This window comes from Gopherus flavomarginatus, chromosome 2, assembly GCF_025201925.1.
Source record: "Gopherus flavomarginatus isolate rGopFla2 chromosome 2, rGopFla2.mat.asm, whole genome shotgun sequence".
Lineage (NCBI taxonomy): Eukaryota > Metazoa > Chordata > Testudines > Testudinidae > Gopherus > Gopherus flavomarginatus.
The window spans coordinates 127,730,997-127,754,169 of NC_066618.1; the positions used below are offsets into that span (position 1 = coordinate 127,730,997).

The 23,173-nt window shown below is 43.9% G+C and overlaps 1 protein-coding gene across 1 annotated transcript in view; it reads right to left on the bottom strand.

Annotated features, from left to right (window-relative positions):
• The window catches only part of NFX1 (nuclear transcription factor, X-box binding 1), a 195,243-nt gene that overhangs the window by 150,533 nt on the left and 21,537 nt on the right, over positions 1–23,173 (bottom strand). The window contains exons 2-3 of the mRNA XM_050938134.1: positions 16,816–17,874; positions 9,622–9,783 (exon numbers count right to left, since the gene is read on the bottom strand). Of these exons, the coding sequence (XP_050794091.1) occupies positions 9,622–9,783; positions 16,816–17,874 (1,221 nt within the window). The remainder of the gene's footprint in view (positions 1–9,621; positions 9,784–16,815; positions 17,875–23,173) is intronic.

Below are 23,173 nucleotides of genomic sequence, written 5' to 3' on the forward strand. Positions count from 1 at the left end.
GTTGAAGCGAGTCTTCGTGTTAGAGGCTACTTTCTTGAGGTGATCATGAAAGGTCAGTTTACGGTCAAAGATGACACCAAGATATGTTAGCTTTGGGTCATAACGCACAGTTTTGCCACACAATTCCACAGTTAGAACATTTGTGCAATTCCATTCTCAAGGTGGAAAGTAGCGACTACTGATTTGCTCAGATTTGGTCTCTGCTTCCATTTCTGGAAGTACTTCTCCATGATCTTACGGTCAGATGTAAGGTTCACTTCAAGTTTTTTAAAGCTATGGGCCTGAATTGCAAGTGCCAAATCATCAGCATACACAAACTTCTGCGTTATCACTTCAAGCGTATTACTGTTGTATTCGTTGAAGAGTGTCAGAGCAAATACAGAGCCTTGTGGTAGCCCATTATTTAAAGTGCGTGGCCTGATGGTTTGACTTCCAAGTATATGCACAAACTTTGGCTGCTAGGCATGGCATTCTGCAGCCTGAGACCATCCTTCCAAACTTATCAATCTGTCAGCAGCATAAGACGCAAAGCAGTACTGGTCTTGAGTTTTCATCGGAATCCAGCCTCAATGTTTGTAGCAAGAGCCAGGACTTGATCATAGCAACTTCTTATTGGTCAAAAACCAACTTGCTCCTTGAGTAGGCTGGCATCCACAGTGGGCCCAATTCAGTTAAAAAAAATCATACTGGTCTATAAATATGCGGGGCTGAACCATAAGTGATCAGCAATTGAATCAGCTGATTGTATACAATATATTATAAAAGTGTACAGAGTGAGATCTTTTCTGAAAGCTAATGACACACTGGTGATTTATGTCCTTCTGAAACTTATATATTAGCACTATCTGAGGAGATACAGAAACTTAATGATATTAGGCTTTAAAGTCTGTGGCCAAACAGGGAGAAACAGGCTGCCGCCAAAACAGGAAAGAAGGCACCTATTTACTTGGCTCCAGTGCTATTAAGCAAAGCGTGAACAAAAACAATAGAAGCCCCATTTACACAGATATCAGCAAGGGGACTGGGAGTCCACGGGAAGGGAAAAACAAGCAGCGGCTATCTTGCCTCTTGAAACAAACTCATTAAAAACTTTGGAAGACTGAAGCAAGGAAAGAAGCCATTTTTCGCATCCCTAACTAGACAGAAAGGAATCAGAGGGATAGCTGTGTTAGTCTGGATCTGTAAAAGCAGTAAAGAGTCCTGTAGCACCTTATAGACTAACAGAAGTATTGGAGCATGAGCTTTCGTGAGTGAATACCCACCTTGTCGGATGCATCCGACGAAGTGGGTATTCACTCACAAAAGCTCATGCTCCAATACTTCTGTTAGTCTATAAGATGCCACAGGACTCTTTACTGCTTAGATGGAAAGGAACAACTGCAAAAGATGGGCCTTTCAGTTAAAGGGGGGATTGAAGTATCTAGAAATTGAGTAAGGATGAGAAACCATCTTAGACTAAGATCTTTCACCCAAGACAAGGGAAGCTAACCCCTGTGCTTCTGGGGAAGGTCCTTGTACTAGAAAGAGAGAGCGTGAAACATGAGGCCTGAATTAAAGTAGCAGTTTGGCCCTGCTCTTATGAAGCAAAGTTATCAAAAGTCAGGTTGTAAGCAGAAGTCAGGCCCTGTTATAAAACATGCCTGCTTTCAAGTTCACAGAACGTGGCAAAAACAGAGCTGGTATTGCAAAAACACACACAGTCCTGAGAAGCGATAGGCGCAGGACACTCACGCAAACACATTCCATAAGGGTGGTAACAGATCATCCCGATACCAGGTGTGGTACAAACTCACTTCCCAAAGATAACAGGAGCACACTGTCCCCCTCCCAAAGATAACGTTGTGATGACAGTGTGATGAATAGAGATGTTTTGATCGACTCAACATGTATAACGTAACAGATGGTAACTAACTATGTCAGACGGGCAGACTGAAGCACTGTTATGGTTGGGCATAAACTGTTCAGGAAGGACAGGTGGGGGAGAAAGGTGGAGGAGTCGCACTGTATATAAGAGAACAGTATGATTGCAGAGCTCCAGAGAAAAGCCTGTTGACAGTCTTTGTATTAATCTTAGAGGTGAGAGCAACAAGCGTTGCGTCATGGTGGGTGTCTGCTATAGATCACCAAACCAGGAGAATGAGGTAGATGAGGCTTTCTTTGGACAATTAACAGAAGTTTCCAGGTCACAGGCCCTGGTTCTCATGGGGAACTTCAAATCACCCTGATATCTGCTGGGAGAGCAATACAGCAGTGCCCAGACAATCCAGGAAGTTTTTGGAAAGTGCTGGCGACAACTTCCTGGTGCAAATGCTGGAGGAACCAATTAGGGATCGTGTGATGTTATTGACATGAACTGTGACCATATAAATCATTGTTGCAACCAAGGTCCTACAGTTGCACCAAATCTTGTACCAAGGAGGTCAAGTAAGGTGTCTATGAAAAGGTTGTAATTTGCTGGTTAGGATTATGCTATCTGTAAGTGTGTATCATTTTTGTATGTGAAGTTATGAATATGGCCTATGTACCTGTATCTCAACGTGTTTGATTCTAAGTAGCATTAATGAAGCATTTGGTCAGCTTCTTGAGAAATAATTCTTCAGATTAAGTGCCCAATCAAGAAACACTTAACTGACAATGGACCTTGGGAGACCCCAATCCACATCTCAGGAGCCTTCCTGGAGACATTCACAGTAGCATGTGAGCAATGGCTGCCACTTGCAAACTGAGTCATGCATGGACATGTGACTTGCCCATGTGATTCCAAACTCTATCCTGCTGCTGTGATTTTCCACAGTAAGAACAAAGGGGTGTCCTTCCACAGGGCAGAGAATATAAAAGGCTGTGGAAACCCCCCCATTTTCTCTTCAATCCTGCTTTGCACCTCTGGAGGAACTGTGCTTGAAACTGAAGCTCTGAACAAAGGACTGAATGACACATACACCGGGAAGTTTGTACTCTAGAGACTTGATTGGTTTAAATTAGCAGTAATCCCATCAAGCCTGAAAGAAGCCTGAACTAAGAACTTTGCAATTGTTGTATGTATTTGATTCATTTAACAGTTTTAACTCATCTATATTTCTTTCTTTTTATGAATAAACCTTTAGATTTTAGATTCTAAAGAACTGGCAACAGCGTGATTTGTGGGTAAGATCTGACTGGTTTATTGACATGGGTCTGGGGCTTGGTCCTTTGGGATTGGGAGAACCTTCTCTTTTGCTGGGGTATTGGTTTTCATAACCGTTCATCCCAATAAGGAGTGGCGCTGGTGGTGATACTGGGAAACTGGAGTGTCTGAGGGAATTGCTTGTATGACTTCTAGTTAGCCAGTGGGGTAAAACCGAAGTCCTCTCTGCTTGGCTGGTTTGGTGTGCCTTGGAAGTGAAGAATCCCCAGCTTTGGGTTGTGACTGCCCTGCTCTAAGCAATTTGTTCTGAACTGATACGTTCAGTAATGTCCTGCCAAAGGCTGCTTTGTTAGAGGCCGTGCTCCTCTTGACCTGCTGCTCACAAACAGGGCAGAATTCGTAGGGGAAATACAAGTGGGTGGCAACCTGGGTAGCAGTGACCATAAGATGGTCGAATTCAGGATCCTGACAAAAGGAAGAAAGGAGAGAAGCAGAATACAGACCCTGGACTTCTGAAAAACAGACTCTGACTCCCTCAGGGAACTGATGGGCAAGATCCCCTGGGAGGCTAATATGAGGGGGAAAGGAGTCCAGGACAGCTGGCTGTGTTTTAAAGAAGTCTTATTGAGGGCACAGGAAGAAACCATCCCGATATGCAGAAAGAATAGCAAATATTGCAGGAGATCAGCTTGGCTTAACAGATAAATCTTCGGTGAGCTTAAACACAGAAAGGAGGCTTATCAGAAGTGAGAAACTGGACAGATGACTAGGGAGGAGTATAAAAACATTGCTCAAGCATGCAGGGGTGTAATTAGGAAGGCCAAAGCACAACTGGAGTTCCAGCTAGCAAGGCATATGAAGGGTAACAAGAAGGGTTTCTATAGGTATGTTAGCAACAAGAAGGTGGTCAGGGAAGGTGTGGGACCCTTACTGAATGGGGGAGGCAACCCAATGACAGATGATGTGAAAAAAGCTGAAATATTCAATGCTTTTTTCTGCCTCAGTCTTGACAGACGAACTTAGCACCTAGACTGCTGCACTGGGACATACAGTATGGAGAGGAGGTGAGCCCTCAGTGGTGAAAGAACAGATGAAGGACTATTGAGAAAAGCTGGACATCCACAAGTCCATGGGGTCAGATGCAATGCATCCGAGGATGCTCAGGGAATTGGCTGATGTGATTGCAGAGCCATTGGCCATTATCTCTGAAAACTTGGAGACTGGGAGGGGTCCCAGACGATTGGAAAAAGGCAAACATAGTGCCCTTTTTTAAAAAAAAGGGAAGAAGGAGAATCCAGGGAACTACAGCCTCATCTCAGTTCCTGGAAAAATCATAGAGCAGATCTTCAAGGAATCCACTTTGAAGCACTTAGAGGAGAGGAAGGTGATCAGGAACAGTCGATATGGATTCTCCAAGGGCAAGTCATGCCTGACCAACATGATTGCCTTCTATGATGAGATAACTGGCTCTGTGGATATGGGGAAAGCTGTGCACGTGATATACCTTGACTTTAGCAAAGCTTTTGATACAGTCTCCCACGGTATTCTTGCCAGCAAGTTAAAGAAGTATGGCTTGGATGAATGGACTATAAGGTGGATAGAAAGCTGGCTACATCGCCAGGCTCAATGGGTAGTGATCAACGGCTCGATGTCTATTTGGCAACCAGTATGAAGAAGTAGCATCTGGATGACAGGATGATTGTACCCTCAGCAAGTTCGCAGATGACACTAAGCTAGAGGGAGAGGTAGATACACTGGAGAATAGAGACAGGGTCCAAAGTAACCTACACAAATTGAAGGATTGGGCCAAAAGAAATCTGATGAGGTTCAACAAGGACACTTAGGACAGAAGAATCCCATACACTGCTACATGCTGGAGATCAACTGGCTAAGCAGCAATTGCGCAGGACCTGGACTACAGTGGACTAGAAGCTGGATAGGAGTCAACAGTGTGTCCTTGTTGCCAGGAAGGCAAACGGCATACTGGGCTTCATTAGCAGGAGCCTTGCCAGCAGATTGAGGGAAGTGATTATTCGGCACTGGTGAGGCCACATCTGGAGTATTACATCCACTTTTGGGCCTCGCACTACAGAAAGGATGTGGACAAATTAGAGAGAGTCCAACGGAGGGCAACAAAAATTATCAGGGGTCTGGGGCACATGACTTATGAGAGGATGAGAGAACTGAGCTTATTTAGTTTAAAGAAGAGAAGAGTGAGAAGGGATTTGATAGCAGTCTTCAAGTACCTGAAGGGGGGGGGTCCAAAGAGAATGAAGCTAGGCTGTTCTCAGTAGTGGCAGATGACAGAACTGGGAGCAATGGTCTCAAGTTGCAATGGGGGAGGTTTAGCTTGGATATTAGGAAAAGCTATTTCACTAGGATGGTGGTGAAGCACTGGAATGGGTTACCTGAATCTCCATCCTTAGAGGTTTTTAAGGCCTGGCTGGGATGATTTAGTTGGGGTTGGTCCTGCTTTGAGCGGGAGACTGGACTAGATCATCTCCTGAGGTCTCTTCCAACCCCAATTGTCTATGATACATAACTTGTTTGTATCAGTGTATAAAGAGGGGTTTCAGAGGGAGTGTCTTTGGCTAACCAAGGTGGGGAATGGAAAGTTCCGCCATTCACTTCAGCTGAGACCATTGCAATGGGCATACATATGTTAGTGTACCGGTAACCACTGAGCCAGGGCATTAGGACTGTGCTTTGTTGACAAACCTGGCCAAGTGCTTCCTCTCCTGAAATAGGTCTATGGTCTTTTGGGCAATTTTATCAAAGTCTGCTGTGTTGAGACAGCACACAGAAAGATCACACGCACACACACACACACACAGTCAATGATTGATTACAGTTCTAACTGAGGGAAAGTCTGTCATGGTAGAAGAATGAGGATTGGTGAAAGAAATCGTCTTGAACAAACCCTGAACCCTGCTAAATTAAGTTTTAGACTCAGATGTGTATTTTCACTTTTATTTGCTTGTTACCCTTTCTAACTTTCTCTCTTATACCTGAACTCATTTAAAATCCTATCTTTTGTTAATAAATTTGTTTTACTTTTAATCTAAACCACCAGTACAGTATTTGAACCAAAGTGAATGTGGAAAGCTGCCAGGTTGTGTGCCTTTAAACAAACCCTATTATTTCTCTGAACTGTCCAAGAGAGGGATGGACATTACAAAGCACGAGGTTTTTGGAAAAATTCATGATTGGGAGTGTGTTGGGGTCACCCTGCAAGTAGTACCCAAGACTGGTGGAGACCAGGGAGAGCATATTTGGTGTGCTGCTGGTGCAAGAGCTGCTAAACCAAAGCTGTTCAGCCCACAGACACTTAGGGCTTGTCTACATCAGAAAGTTGCAGCGCTGGTGAGGGAGTTACAGCGCTGCAACTTTGAAGGTGTACACATCTGCAGGGCACCACCAGCGCTGCAACTCCCTGTTTGCAGCGCTGGCCGTACTCCCGTTTTGTCTCGGGTGTAGAGGATCCAGCGCTGGTGATCCAGCGCTGGTAATCCAATGTAGACACTTACCAGCGCTTTTCTTGACCTCCGTGGAAGGAGGAAGCCTCTGGTAATCAAGCTGGTCTCCTTTCCCGGTTTGCTCTCTCGTTCCCGGAGCCCAGAGCAAGCAGGTCTCCTTCCCTGCGGTTTGCTGGGTGGCTCCGGGAACGCGAGAGCAAACCGCGGCGAAGCGGGTCTCCTTTCCCGGTTTGCTCTCTCGTTCCCGGAGCCCCGAGCAAGCAGGTCTCCTTCCCTGCGGTTTGCTGGGTGGCTCCGGGAACGCGAGAGCAAACCGCGGCGAAGCGGGTCTCCTTTCCCGGTTTGCTCTCTCGTTCCCGGAGCCCCGAGCAAGCAGGTCTCCTTCCCTGCGGTTTGCTGGGTGGCTCCGGGAACGCGAGAGCAAACCGCGGCGAAGCGGGTCTCCTTTCCCGGTTTGCTCTCTCGTTCCCGGAGCCCCGAGCAAGCAGGTCTCCTTCCCTGCGGTTTGCTGGGTGGCTCCGGGAACGCGAGAGCAAACCGCGGCGAAGCGGGTCTCCTTTCCCGGTTTGCTCTCTCGTTCCCGGAGCCCCGAGCAAGCAGGTCTCCTTCCCTGCGGTTTGCTGGGTGGCTCCGGGAACGCGAGAGCAAACCGCGGCGAAGCGGGTCTCCTTTCCCGGTTTGCTCTCTCGTTCCCGGAGCCCAGAGCAAGCAGATCTCCTTCCCTGCGGTTTGCTGGGTGGCTCCGGGAACGCGAGAGCAAACCGCGGCGAAGCGGGTCTCCTTTCCCGGTTTGCTCTCTCGTTCCCGGAGCCCAGAGCAAGCAGGTCTCCTTCCCTGCGGTTTGCTGGGTGGCTCCGGGAACAAGAGAGCAAACCGCGGCGAAGCGGGTCTCCTTTCCCGGTTTGCTCTCTCGTTCCCAGAGCCCAGAGCAAGCAGGTCTCCTTCCCTGCGGTTTGCTGGGTGGCTCCGGGAACGCGAGAGCAAACCGCGGCGAAGCGGGTCTCCTTTCCCGGTTTGCTCTCTTGTTCCCGGAGCCCAGAGCAAGCAGGTCTCCTTCCCTGCGGTTTGCTGGGTGGCTCCGGGAACGCGAGAGCAAACCGCGGCGAAGCGGGTCTCCTTTCCCGGTTTGCTCTCGCGTTCCCGGAACCCCCCTTGAAGCCGCCCAACAGCGCTGCAGTGTGGCCACATCTAACACCACTTGCAGCGCTGGTTGCTGTAAGTGTGGCCACTCTGCAGCGCTGGCCCTATACAGCTGTACTAATACAGCTGTAACAACCAGCGCTGCAAAACTTTAGATGTAGACATGGCCTTAGGCTGTTACCTGGATGCTAACAGGTTGGTTGTGAGCATCCCAGGCTGGGAAATACAGCAGCAAAGCAATGAGAGGCACCCCAGGTTACAGTCACTGGTGTGGATTGCACCCCAAACCCCATAACACCTCCCTCTTCAAGAAAGAATTCACATGTCTAATTTCTTCCCTCCAAAGACTTCTGTGGATGCAGGGTGGTTGGGGTCCACGGGCAGGGCTGGAAGATGCAGGGGGGTGGGATTAGAGTGCATGATGTTTGGCACAACTGGGGTAGTGGGGGTGCACTGGCAGAGTTGGGGTGCACAATTGTTCAGGTGCACTGGCAGAGTTGAGGGATGCAGGGAGTTGGGGTACATGGTAGCTGGCACAGCTGTGCGTGCAGGATGTTTGCAGTCCACTGGCATACCTGGGAGATACAGGGGGGTTGAAGTGCACTGGCAGAGTTGGGGCGTGCGATGCCTCCCTCACCTAAGTTCCAAACATCTCTCACCTCCCCCTAACATCCATTCACATTTATCCTCCTCCCTAAACTCTCCTACCATTCCCTCACTCCTCCACCCCCTAGTACTCCTTCCCTCCCAGGAAGCATTCACGTGTCTAATTCGCCCCCAACCCCCCAATAAAATAGTATGATTATATTCCCCCAAATAAAACTGCCACCCATGACTCACAAATCATAGTAATGTGCAGCCACTCAGTTCAAAACTCCTTTTGTCTTAGGTGAGGGCTTGTGATTAATTTTATCTTAGTTTAGTTAATTGAATTCAAAGCCATCAATGGTGATTTCAATCGTCAAATTCAACAAGGCATGTGATTTTATCAGTGATTAGTACTTCTTCATTTAACAGCACAAGGAAGCAAAAGGAAGGTGGGAAGTGGGGTTTGGGGGGAAGCTCCATAACTCAGGAATCCCAGAGTCAAATGACCTCAAATTTGGATCACTAACAAAAACACTACCCTGCATCCCGTGAGGCACCTCAAATATTAAAGCAATCCAATTAAACATTCAGATTTTAGACAGCTTATAAGCTTGGAGCTTTAAACCATATAAAATGATAAAAATAGAAACCGTCTGGCTATTTTTCTGTACTGGTGTGTGTGCAGTGCAGAAAATGCACATTTTAATTTTTCTCAGGCTGCCATCACTATGTTGGGTAAATCTTGGCAAATTATTAGTGGATGAAAATGGAGTCAAATAACAGTTTGATCTCAACTGCTAAGCAGAAAAAAATCCCATCCATAAGTTTCTTTAAAAATGGCTATATTTTTCAGGGCTCATATTGCCAGACCAGTACATACACATGACTCCAATATGGGTGACTAACTCTACCCTGCATCCGCCTGGCACACATTAAATTTCAAATAAATCCAACTAAGCACATCAATTCTAGAGAACTTATAATAAGGCAACCGTCAAACAGATGTCTTAATGCAACTGTAACTATAGCAGTACTGGCATGCCACTATCATTCACACACACACTCTTCCCCTCTATCTCCTGGAAGTTCATTCAGCCAAAAGTATAGAAAATAACATGAGAGTTGTAATGTGAAAAACCATAACAATTGCCCATTTCTGATTTACAGCTTGCTTTACTCAGAGGCAGCTGTACTTAACTTAAATGAATAGGTAATTTAGGACTAGAATTTCTCTTCTTCCACATACCATGAAAAATTTGAACTTCTCTGTACATCTGATAAGAAAATACTTACCTTCGGCTTGTGATGCTGGTGATCTTGCCCACTTCTTAATGCAGTTCAGATGAAACACATGATAACAATTCTGACAGCTCCATACCGGGGCTATTGTTCGGATCACCTCACAGCACACCATACACTCATATTTCTCTGTGGTCAGCTGCTCTATCAGAGAACCTGAAAAGAAAATTCAATATGTACACACCTAAATTAATCAAGACAATATACACACTAAAAAATGCTACACTTTAAATGCAATTTTAGAATGTATTTCTTCATATAAATGTAATGCAAAGCTTTTTCTTCTGTTAGAAAAGCTGAAAGATTCCAATCCAAAAATTTGGTACAAATGTTCTGCTTTCTTGTGTGTCAGCCTCTTAAATTTGGGCAAAAGCAATAATAAATTGTTCAGGTGTTTCCTTTAAACCTATTAGTGATTCTTATCTGACAGAAGAGAAAATTTTACTAGTCTTTTGTTCCAGCTACCTTAAGCGGGAGAATTTAGCTTTTTTCTACTTTTTACAAAGAATACCGCAAAATGTACATCACTATACAAATCTCAAACAAAACAAAGTTAAAATCCTGTACCTGTGCATTATTTACAGACTAGTTAAATAATAAAGTACTGGGAACATGCAGAAGACTTCACACTCCATCCATAAGAGGAAGCACTTTCTAACTGGCTGTTTTAGGAGCAGAGTTGTGGGCTCCAGACAGAACCACACTCAACTACTCTAGGCCAAAGGGATGGTTGCCATAATATAGGACCCTTTTAGTATGCAAAGTAGCATCAAAGAGTACTCTGAAAACAAAGAGGGAAGTGCACCTTAAACACAAGGCGGAAGAAACTAAAAACAGATGGTGGAAAAAGTCTGAAAATACATTAAGGTGTGCAAATATAGTTAGGGCAGCCAAACAACCTTAACTCTGCCCTACAGCTATACCATCAGAGTAGGGGAGGAGAGGAGAAGAAAAAAAAAATCAAGTGCATCTTTAGAAGTCAGTTTAATCTAATCCAAGTCCACAAAACCTAAAATACCTTAATCATGGTTGACTGGTTTTGCACTGTGTCGCTACCGGGTGCATTTAAGGTTTCTCCTGAACGAAAATTTAATATTTTTAAGTTATGAAAAAATGACCATTAAGCCTAAAAGAAATATTACAATACTGCCAATGCACAGAATTTTAATATGGAAAGTTTGAAAAGTTGGTGACAGGGCAATCGTCAGTGTAATTTGGGTTCTCTAGCACATACATGCTACTTTCACGTTCCCTTCTGGCCTCATGACGGGATCCAGTGCAAAGCTGGTTTCTGAAGACATTTAGGATTAATGGTCATTTTTTACTTTTATTTGTCAAGTTACCTGGCACAAAAAAATTTTCCCTTCCAAACTGACCATCTCCCACAGTCTTCAAAGGGACTGATGCCACATAGAATCACAGAATATCAGGGTTGGAAGGAACCTCAGGAGGTCATCTAGTCCAACCCCCTGCTCAAAGTAGAATCAATCCCCAGACAGATTTTTGCCCCAGATCCCTAAATGGCTCCCCAAGGATTGAACTCATAACCCTGGGTTTAGCAGGCCAATGCTCAAACCACTGAGCTATCCATTCCCTTCCCTTGGGCATGATGGTGGAATCAAGATGCTCAGTTGCACTGGGAACAGTGAAAGAGATATCCCTTTCAAAAGGGCCACCAAACACCACAATGGCTTCAATCTTATTAAGATTTCCTTCCTTCTTAATTATTTTTATGTGGTTGTGTAGAACACTAGCTCGTGTATGTTGGGGTACCGTCTAATAGTTGGTCTGCTTTAGAGGAGGACAGCCTGCTGCTGCAAGGCCACATTTACACTACAAACTTTGGTCAACTTAAGTTATGTCAGCATAAAGCCGCTGCAGTTAGAGTATGGCTGCTTGGGTTGGTTCTACACATCCTCACCAGCAGTGCCTGTCCAAACACAAACCTCAGTGTACTGCATCACCCTCCAGTGAAATACCTTTTGATAAATTGTTGCAACATGTTGTGGGGTACACACAAGCTGCACAGAGGTTGGGGTGGCTGATGGCAAGAGTCAAGTTGACATCATGTAACTTTCTCCATTCCATAATACCATCCCTATTCCATTGTTTGTAAGCTTTTTAAAAATACCACAAACCCACTGTGACAGGATCCCTGGGGCACAACCAGGAACTGGGGTACCACTGTGCCCCTTAACTCTCCAGCCTGGGCTGTCTCTCACAATGCTTTGCTAGTGACAAGCAGCCAACCCCTCCAGGTGCTGCTATCACTCAGCACAACAGCATGTCAAGCATCACATTCAGTTAGACTTCGTGAACGCTCCCAAAGCCACTCACGAATCACACGGAAAGAGGCACCAGCCAATTTCCCCCATCACCCTAGCCTTGCACCCCAGAGCTGTACCGTCTTGCCCTGGTCAGCGTAAGTTTATTACCCAGTCTGCCCTTCCCTCAGTGGGGAGGACATACACCAGCCTTTGTAACCTGAGCTGAGATTTCCCCAAGCACCTCAACCAAAATACAGTTTTAGGTAAAATATAAAACAGATTTATTAACTACAGAAAGATTGTAAGTGATAATAAGTGGTAGGTATAACTGGTCAGAAAAAGTTACCAAAAAAAATAAAAGGTAAGCACACAATCTAAATCTCAAACCTTATTACACAAGGCGGTATTTAGATCAAGCATTTTTCTCACCCCACTGGATGTTACAGTTCTTAACACACAGACTTCTGGCTCTCAAACCTGGGACCAGTCTCCTCAGTTGAAGTCTTTGTCTTCTCAGCATTCTTGTTTCCAGCATAGGTCGGGGAGGAGAAAGGCAAAGGCATGATGCTGCTGTCCCTTATTTTATACCCTCAGTCCACCTGCTTGGAAAATACTAGCTTCCCCTGGTGTGGTCTTGTGCAACTGTCATTAATTGGAAAAACTATCACAACTCCCCTGCTAATTAATGGTCATTGAACACCTTCCTGGGCAGGGATCACATCCTTTGTATGCCAATAGCAAATTTACAGCACATTTCAGAAACAACGATACAGCAAGGTCTTATAACTTGATGCACACTAACAATATACATATTTTGACAGAATGGGTTTCAGCAGATCATGACCTTTCATAAGGTATCTTACATGACATGCTTTGTATGAAATAGATCATAATTATACAATGTGTGAACATGGGGGTTCCAGGGTGCTGCTTGGAGGTAAAGTGTGCCACAGCCACACAGCACTTTTTTCTGGTCCTCTCCCTCCAGTGGATGAACACAAGAATAAGAGCTGCATTGACAGTTAAGAAGTAAGTGGCAATCATGCAGTGGAACCTTGCAAAGCTGGATTTATACCGGTCAATGGGAAATCTTTTGGAGTTGGAAAATCCACAGCAGAGGCTGTTATCACGCCAGTGTATACCATGATTTAGCATATCCTGTTACACAGGACAGCAATTCTACACAATATGCAGGGCATCATGGATGGATTTGCAGCAATGGAGTTCCAAAACTGTGTTGGGGGGATAGATTGTGTACACATCCCTAATTTGGCACCAGTCCACCTTGACAGAGTACATCAACAGAAATGGCTCCTTTTCTGTGGTTCTGCAAATGTTGGTGGATCATGGGGAATACTTCACGGCTATCAACATGGGCTGGTCAAGGAAGGTATGGGATGCGCACAACAACAGGACTGTTCACAGGAAGCTGCCAGGCAGGGTCATGCTTTTCCAACCAGCATATTTCATTGGTGATGCTTCCAGCCCTCAAGCAAGGCAGGGCAATGAGCAGTGTGTGATCTCTGGCACTTAGGCAGGGGCAGAGCCGCAATTAGTCTCAGGACGGGGTACCAAAACAGTCTCGGGCCTCAGGAGGAGTTTCTCTGACCTCTGAGATAGGGCAGAGCAGTAAGCAGTCTACTGCCTGACATCTTGGCTCAGGTAGATGGCAAACCAATGCAGGCCTCGTGGCCTAAGGTGGGGAGGCTGCCACCCCGTGATAGGGGGGCAGGAGGATCCGGGCTCAGCCATCTCCACCGGGTCCCAGCCCAGGGCCCTACAGAGTTTTCCATAAGTGGGTAAGCGGGGAATCCAGCCACAACACGCTGACCAAGTTTCTGGCAGCAATGCAGACAGACTGGGTCAGCTGTTCTTGGGCAACTTCCTCCCCTTGGGGTGTATCTGGATTCATGGGGGTACTCCATTTCTTCAGGGTAGATGCTGGGATTGCCACTAGCTGACTCCTCAGTGCCTCGGTCAGCTAGCAGCTCTGGCCAGTCCTCAGCTCAGTGAGGCTCCTGTATGATTCCCAGCATCAGGAAAGGGTGGGGTAGGAGGTGTCCATATCCTCCGGTAGCTGCAGCACAACTGAGCTCCAGGACCTGCCCTTTATACTTCCTGTCTTGCCTCCTGACTTGCGGTGGGAGGGTTGGGCACAGCTTGGCTCCACCCACCTGGGCTCAGAGAGTGGTCCTGCCCCCTCTGGCTCAGTGGGAGGCCACTCCGCCTCACTACAGGGAGGTGCTAAAATGGAGTTCTCCACTGACTGCAAAGGGAAGTGAGATCACGATTGTTGGACCTATAGGTCAACAAGAATCTGCAGCATTTGTGTTTCCTGACTAAGAAGACATATCCCAGTGCATCTCGATCTCTTTTTTCCCCACTGGGACCTCTGGGCTTTTCTGCCACATTCACATAGCAGGCTCCCCATTCACAGGCCAATGCAGCACTAGCTTGGAGGATCTCAATGAACATATCCTCCACAGTCCTCTTGTTTCTCGTTCTCATCTGGGTCAGGCATTCCATGGGTGCCCCACAGGGCCTCAACAGCAGTAACTACAGATAAAACAGACAATGTATCATTGGATTTACAGTCACAATGGAAAGTGAAAGATAAATTTCAGAACTCCATTCTCTTAATCCCATAAATATTTTTAATAAAATCATGCTTGTTGACACGTCAGCTTTGACGTGCCTCTGCACAGTCTAGCTCTCCAGTCCCAGGCATCAGGAATATAGCTCACCAAGGGCACAGAAGCTGGGGGAAAGGGGTGGGGAGAAACGAGGAAGGAATTTTTCCATTATATGAAATATCAGCCTTTATTTCCATGGGTACGAACATAGGGCAATAATACCGTGGCACTAATTTTCCACAGGCAGTAGTTATTTTAGTTGATGTCTCACTCCTGAGGGTAAGAAAGGCACAGAAAGCATAGCTGCTACTGATGTCCCAAAGCTGTCCAGATCCATATGCCACTAGCCTGTGAACTGCAATGGTGCCAGGCGAAGACATCACAGAGTGGCATGGGAAAGTGACCTACCATTGAGGAGTAAATAAGGCAGCCACGCCTAGAAACCTTCAGGAGAGGATTGCAGAGCACATCTATGAAGATTTCTTTGTATCTTCCTAAGAACACTCCTATGAACTGCTCTGCATGCTCCGCCCCCCCGCCCATCTAACCATACAGGGAATTAAGAAGCAGATATCTATCTGGTTGTTATATTGCTACCTTGTCTCATACAAGTAAAACAATTAAAGGCAATACCTGTGTCTGGCTAACTTCATCAGGTTCCTCTGTGCTCAGCTGGCAGAACTTGCTAGTCCACAGTGAAGTATTGAAAGTATATGGCTCGCAGCATAGCTGGATTTCCATATAACATCTCCCACCTCCACCTCACTGTTGATCACATGGGTCTCTGTCTCAGGCTCCTCCAAGATATCCACAGTGGTCTGCAGATGCTGGTGGGTTCTCTGCCAAGTATTGCATGCAAAGCGTGGTAAAAGCGACAGGTGTGCAGCTTGGCATCAGCTCAATTGTCGGCCTCCATGGCCTTGTAGAATACCTGCTGCAGCATCTTTGCTTTCATGCAGCACTGCTGCTGATACCTGCATCCCCTATGCAATATTTTCATTCATGTTTCTATGACTAGTCCATAGTTCTGCCTACATAGCCTCTTCTCCCCATACATCTAGAAGATTCAATACCTCATGTCTACTACAAGCAGACACACATGGAGCCGGCATAGTTGGTTAAGCAGCTGTACACAATGAGGGAGAGCTGCCAAGTGGGAAATCAGGAAAAAAAGGCATTGTAAAAAACTGATTAGGGTTTAAAAGGTGGGGAGACATGGCTTCTGGTCTCTGTGACCCCTGGGCAATGGAGTTCACAGTTGTGACCAGAGTGATCATTGTGGGACCGCTACTGAAGGACTGTTAGGGTCGAGATAGGTCACACAGCATATACACTCGCTCTGCATCAACCACAGTATGTCAAACATGGCTCAATGCCATTTGGGCAGGGGTGTTACCATGTCGCCCTAACAGGCATTTGATTGCTGCCTCTGCTTACAGAGGCAGCAATCAAATATGAGTGTAGACATACACACATGTAAGTCGATGCAAGGTGACACCCAACCTATCTTTGTAGTGTAGGCCAGGCCTGAGTGAAGGAGCTATTTCTTTAGATGAAAAATAGAAATCAGTGCTGTGGTTTTGGAGAGTGGTTTGTCCCCTCCACATCTGATTGAGTTCTAAAGCCTGGAACCGAAGACTTTTCACAAGCTCCACTACAGAGCCTGAACACTGCTGGTGATCTTCTCACTGATGGTCAGTGCCACACCTTTCCACTCCACTGTTCCAAAACTAAGGCCTAACAGCCTTTTTTGTATTTCCAATATTACATATTTTTGCTACCATATGCTTGATCTCAGAAAGGGGAGTCCAGCAATAGGATTTCATTTTACCCATCCCTTAATTAGCTCCTCTCTGTGTGCAACAAAACATTAGAAAACTTTTGCAACTTTGACAACAATTTCATTTAAGGATACTCCAGCTTTAGACTACATGTTCAAATCACTTTACATTTTCCTCACAATTCTACTCTTGTCCCTGATATGACTTCCATTTTGATTTACAAAAGATGCAAAATTCAGCTTTAAACAACACATATGGAAAGGCTGCCATCTTTCTATAATGAAGTGGGAATTATGGAAAATCACCAGACACAGCAAACAGATGCATTTAACTATAATCCAAGTATGCTAAGTATCCTTTGCATCCTTTGAAACAGACCCTGTGAGGTGTTGAGCAACTCCTGTGAAATGCCAACCATCTTCAACTAACTTAAACAGCAGTTGAAATTGTTCATCTCACAGGACCAGACCTTTAATTTGGAGGTCTAAACCAGTCCAGGAAACTTACCTGTATGAGTTTCCTTGTTCCTTGGTACATCACTCTGCTTTTTCCAATACTGAGTCCAATTGAAGTGAAGGGAGGTTGTGTGTCCCACCTGTAGGTGAAGCTGTCTTCCCCCATATTTGACTGATTCCCTTAATTGGTGAGCTTGTGTTATGCTGGTCAAGTTTTGATCATTGTTGTGAATGCCTGATTCTTTACTCCTCTCTCTAATTTTATCTTTTGGAGCGTAAATAAGAGGAGGCTTTTTAACTTCTTTTGTATTTTTACTGCGGTGAGTATCTTGTTTTTTCTGGATTTCTTTACCAAATTGAGGTTTACTCCACATGGACTTCCTGGGGTATTTTTTGTTCGCAAATGAATGTCTTTTTTGTTCATCACTATTGCCAGCATATCCATCAAACAATGCTTTGGCAACAGATGCTTCTGAAGAGTCAGATTGAGTCAGATCCAGAGATTGTATGTTTTTAAACATATCATCCTTCTGTTTAGATGTCACTCTCTTATCCCGCTCACGTAACTGCTTCCCCTTCTCTTTGAGGCCTCTTCCAGGTGCAGGCATCAAGTGTGTTTTCTTTGGCTTTGCCCCTCTATTATCTGCACTAGATACCTCCTTGTCACTCTCTGAAGAGCAAAAGTCATTGTATTCTTTAGGATTGACTCTCCACCTTGGTACTAATGTGGTATCTAAAATTGTCATGTCTTTTGTACCATCAGCAGATGATTGCCTTATCCGGTTTCGAGTATATGTCCTATCACTTCTAGATCTCTGCCATCGCTGACTTTGAAAACTATGATTCTTATGAGGTTTACTGGTACCACCAAGCTGGAGAAAATCTTGCTGGCTACAGTACTGGCTTTCTGGACTATAAAAGCTGTGTTGCTTTGTGGAAGAGTTTTCATAGTCTGTGCCTTTATCAGACGACTGACTAGGAAGTGGTAGAGTATCATTTCTGTTCTGATTCCTATTGGATTCAAATCTACCCAGACTTCTCCAATTTACATCAGGAGTCTCTCTCTCTCTGGGAATGAAATCAGCTGCATCCGGATTGAAGTTTAATACACCTAAAAAGTAAAACAAAAAAGAGTTGCTGAAGTTCAGAACTGCATAAGTTTTAAAATTCCTCTAATGATGTACCACAGCAAAATCTACTGCATACACAATGGGCCGAATAGTGCAGCTGCTCCAAACATTAAATTGCAGAATAAGGACCAACATCCAGGAGTTCAATTTTTTCAGGGAATATGAAAATAGTTATTTTTTATTTGCCTTATATCAGGCATGATAAATTTGTTCTGTACCTTCTTGGTTATGTACTGTGAGTAAAAATTTCACTAGGAAGAAAATTCTGCAGTCTTTTGAGTGTAGTGTCCTTTAGCTAGCTAAGTAAAATATCACATTTAAAGACTTATCACAAGAAAGCCTTTGCATTCCTGAAATCTCTTTCCTTCACCTCCATAACCTCCATTCTTTATGTTACTATCCCCTCTTTTCTCTATCCATTGTCCATTTTGGACACTCACAACACCTCCTCACACATACCCTCTCCACTCCCACCCAATCTCACTTTGGCATTTCCCCCCCTCGCCCCCACATCCTCCTCTTCTCATCAACTTCCTTCCCCCCATACCCCCTTTTTCCTACCCTCTCTTGTTCCTCCTCTCTACCCCATTTGCTGATTCTTCTCCCTACTCTTCCTGCCTGCCAGGTCCTGGTTCCTGGACTAAGGTGGGAGTGTAATAATAAAAAATGTCCTTTTCCTTAGTAGTATGAGGCACAACAGCAGTGGTAATGAGGGAGAAGTCTGGAAAGAAAGTTCTTCTGATCCCAGTGCTGGGAGACTGGTGGCGGCAGGAATGGAGTGGGGTGAGGAAAGAGACAAAGGGTGACTCATGTGGGCGGGGAGCACTGGGAAGGACCTTCTCCTAAGCCAAAGCTGAGGGGCGTTTGTGGCACTATTGCTAAAGGAGGTAGGGTAGGGGCTAAGACATTATCTCCCTGTCAGAAACAGATAGTTAAGGGTTAATGCCTCTTTTACCTGTAAAGGGTTAACAAGCTCAGTGAACCTGGCTGACACCTGACCAAAGGACCAATCGGGGGACAAGATACTTTCAAATCTTGGTGGAGGGAAGCCTTTGTTTTGTGCTTTTTGGGTTGTTCGTTGTTCTCTCTTTGGGCTAAGAGAGATCAGACATGCAACCAGGTTCCTCCAATCTTTCTGAAACAGTCTTCCATGTTCAAAATAGTAAGTATTAGCTAGAAAAGGTGGATTAGATTTATGTTTGTTTTCTTTATTTGCAAATGTGTATTTTGCTGGAAGGATATTTTACCTCTGTTTGCTGTAACTTATACTTAGGCTAGGAGGGAGGGAGTCTCTCTGGTCTATGTAAAGCTGATACCCTGTAAACATTTTTCCATCTTGATTTTACAGGAGATAATTTTTACTTTTTCTTTCTTTCATTAAAAACTTTTCTTTTTAACAACCCGATTGATTTTGTCATTGTGTAAGACCCAAGGGGACTGGGTCTGAACTCACTAGGGATTGGTGGGGGGAAAAGAGAAGGGGGGGAAGGTGAATTTCTCTCTGTTTTAAGATTCAAGGAGTTTGAATCACAGTATCTCTCAGGGTAACCCAGGGAGGGGAAAGTCTGAGAGGGGAAAGGTAGGGGAATGGTTTATTTCCCCTTGTTTTAAGACCCAAGGGGTTTGAGTCTTGGTCTCCCCAGGGAAGGTTTTGGAGGGACAAGGAGGGCACCAGACACTGAAATCTCTGGTTGGTGGCAGCATTATCAGATCTAAGCTAGGAATTAAGTTTAGAGGAGTACATGCAGGTCCCCACTTTCTGGATGCTAAAGTTCAAAGTGGGAAAGAGACCCTGACACTCCCTCTTCCACTCCACCCACTTTTACTTTAGCTACCTCCCAACCCTTTTATACTGTGGCAGAGCTATAGGCAGATTCCTTTGTTAATTTCCGCAGGAGCTGTGGGTCCTTTGGGCAGGCAATATGTTTGCCACTCCTGTCTTATATGATGAAGAGATAGTAGCTTCTCTACAGTTAAAGTTGCATCCATTTTCTATCAGAGATAGGGCTGCCAAGTGATTAAAAAATTGCAATACAAAAATTAATCATGATTAATCGTGCAGTGAAACAATAATAGAATACCATTTATATAAAACATTTTCGGATGTTTTTAACATTTTCAAATATATTGATTTCAGTTACAACACAGAATACCAAGTGCATACCACTCACTTTCTATTATTTTCATTAAAAATATTTGCACTGTAAAAATGATAAAAAAATAGTATTTTTCAATTCACCTCAAACAAATACCGAAGTACAATCTCTTTACCGTGAAAGCGCAACTTCCAAATGTAATTGTTTTCGTTATATAAATGCACTCAAACAAAATAATGTAAAACTTTAGCGCCTACAAGTGCACTCAGTCCTACTTCTTGGTTAGCCAATCGCTCAAACAAGTTTGTTTACATTTGCAGGAAATAATGCTGTCCGCTTCTTGTTTACAATGTCACCTGAAAGTGAGAACAGGCATTCGCATGGCACTGTTGTAGCCAGCGCTGGAAAATATTTACGTGCCAGATGTGCTAAAGATTCGTATGTCCCTTCACGCTTCACCCACCATCCCAGAGGACATGTCCATGCTGATGACGGGTTCTGCTCGATAATGATCCAAAGCAGTGCAGACTAATGCATGTTCATTTTCATCATTTCAGTCTGATGCCACCAGCAGAAGGTTGATTTTCTTTTTTGGTGTTTGGGTTCTGTATTTTCTGCATTGGAGTGCTGCTCTTTTAAGACTTCTGAAAGCATGCTTCATACCCCATCCTGATCAGCTTTTGGAAAGCACTTCAGATTCTTAAATCTTGGGTTGAGTGCTGTAGCTATCTTTAGAAAGCTCACATTGGTACTTTCTTTGTGTTTTGTCCAACCTGCGGTGAAAGTGTTCTTAAAACAAACAAAATGCTGGGTCATCATCAAAGACTGTTAGACCATGAAATATATGGCAGATGTAAAATAGAGCAGGAGACATACAATTCTCCCCCAAGGATTTCGGTCACAAATTTAATTAACGAGCGTCATCAGCATGGAAGCACGTCTTCTGGAATGGTGGCCAAAGAATGAAGGGGCACATGAATGTTCAACATATCTGGGACATAAATACCTTGCAAAGCTGGCTACAAAAGTGCCATGCAAACCTCTGTTCTCACTTTCAGGTGACACTATAAACAAGAAGCGAGCTGCATTATCTCCTGTAAATGTAAACAAACTTGTTTCTCTTACTGATTGGCTGAACAAGAAGTAGGACTAAGTGAACTTGTAGGCTCTGAAGTTTTACATGGTTTTGTTTTTGAGTGCAGTTATGTAACAAAAAAAAATCCACATTTGTAAATTGCGCTTTCGTGATAAAGAGATTGCATTACGGTACTTGTATGAGGTGAACTGAAAAATACTATTTCTTTTGTTTATCATTTTTACAGTGCAAATATCTGTAATAAAAATAATATAAAGTGAGTACTATACACTTTGTATTCTGCGCTATAATTGAAATCAATATATTTGAAAATGTAGAAAACATCCAAAATATTAAATAGAGTACCAATTGAAATTTAACAGTGCAATTAATTTTTCTGAGTTAATTGCGTGAGTTGACTGCGACTAACTGACTGCCCTAATCAGAGACATATTTCAGTCACACTAACTCTTGCTTAGAAGACTAGTTTAGTCAGAAAATTGCTAAATTTATTCTGAAGGCAAAAGGGAATGTTTTTAAGAAGTACAAAGAAAACTCAAATTGTTTGATAATGTTACAGGTCATTAAGAACTTAGCCTAAAGTTAAAAAATTCAAATCTGGGTGTCATTTGACTTTTTTACCCCTCCAGATTTACATATATGTATCTCCTTGAAAACACATGCAGCTGCTTTATTCATTGAAGAAATTGGGTTGTGATTAAATAAGGTTATTAAATATTTTTGTTGTGGGTGGTTTGGGGTGTAATAGGCAAAATACTGATTTCCAATCCATGGAATTTTTTGTCATTGAATTCACTGGAGCAAGAGTGTGTAAAATATCTGCACAAGCACATTGCAGATTAGAACGTTAAAACAGTCCTTCCATTGCTAAACAGATAAGTAGTAAAGACAAGTGGCAGAAAAAGGGTGTATTCTAAAGCTGTGGGTCCTGTCTTCTAATTCCATGTCTGCAGGTGTGTGCACTTTGTTATGGAAAGATAACCTCTACACAGTTGAGGTTGAAGCAAGGGTCATGTAAGGATGATTTTTAAATTTCCTTTAACCCACCCTCCAGCGCGCAAAAAAAAAAAAAAAAAAAATACATACTATGACACAGAGGCATGTGATCAAAAAGGCCAGTGTCCCAGAAATTTACAGTTTAAACATTTCAGATACACAAACTCTGCCTAATCTACTTTATTTTATGAAAGACCTGAAAGAAAAGAGGGCACAAAAGTTCCTTACTATAGTTTTCAGCTAATGAAGTACACTAACTTACTCCTGCACCTGCCTTGTGAAAGAGGTAAATCTACCGGTTTGTTTTTAAACGCACAAGTTTAAGAATATTTAACATTAGGTAACATTTGTAGGAGTTGTTAGAGTTGCTAAGTCATGCTTTACTCAAAAATGAAAACATCAGCTTCTTATGATTTAGGATGAAATAAGCTTGTATATTTTTAAACTAAGCAAACTGCAAGCCTTTCATTTTTAAAAAGCATTCCTTACTTTCATTCCTTTTAGCCAGAGGCTTGGAATGAGCGACAGGGAATAGATCACTTGACTATTGCCTATTCTGTTCATTCCCTCTAGTGCACCTGGCATTGGCCACTGTCGGAGGACAGGCTGCTGGGCTGGACAGACCTTAGGTCTGACCTAGTATGGCCATTCTTATATCCTTAATATGTTTATGTCAACGATAATACACTTTGTATGCATAAATAGAAAGATAATTTTTAAACATGCTCATTTTTTAAGCAGTAATCAGCTATTCCAACCAATATCAGAGAGGTAGCCATGTTAGTCTGGATCTGTAAAAGCAGCAAAGAGTCCTGTGGCACCTTATAGACTAACAGACATATGGGAGCATGAGCTTTCGTGGGTGAATACCCACTTCGAAGGATGTATCCGACGAAGTGGGTATTAACCCATGAAAACTCATGCTCCTGTATGTGTTAGTCTGTAAGATGCCACAGGACTCCTTGGTGCTTATTCAAACCAGATATATTACATAAATGGCATGCTCAGAAAAACAAAAAGATCATTAAAAAGTCATACTTTTTACAGTGACCTAGAACAGGGGTTCTCAACCTTTTTCTTTCTGAGGCCACT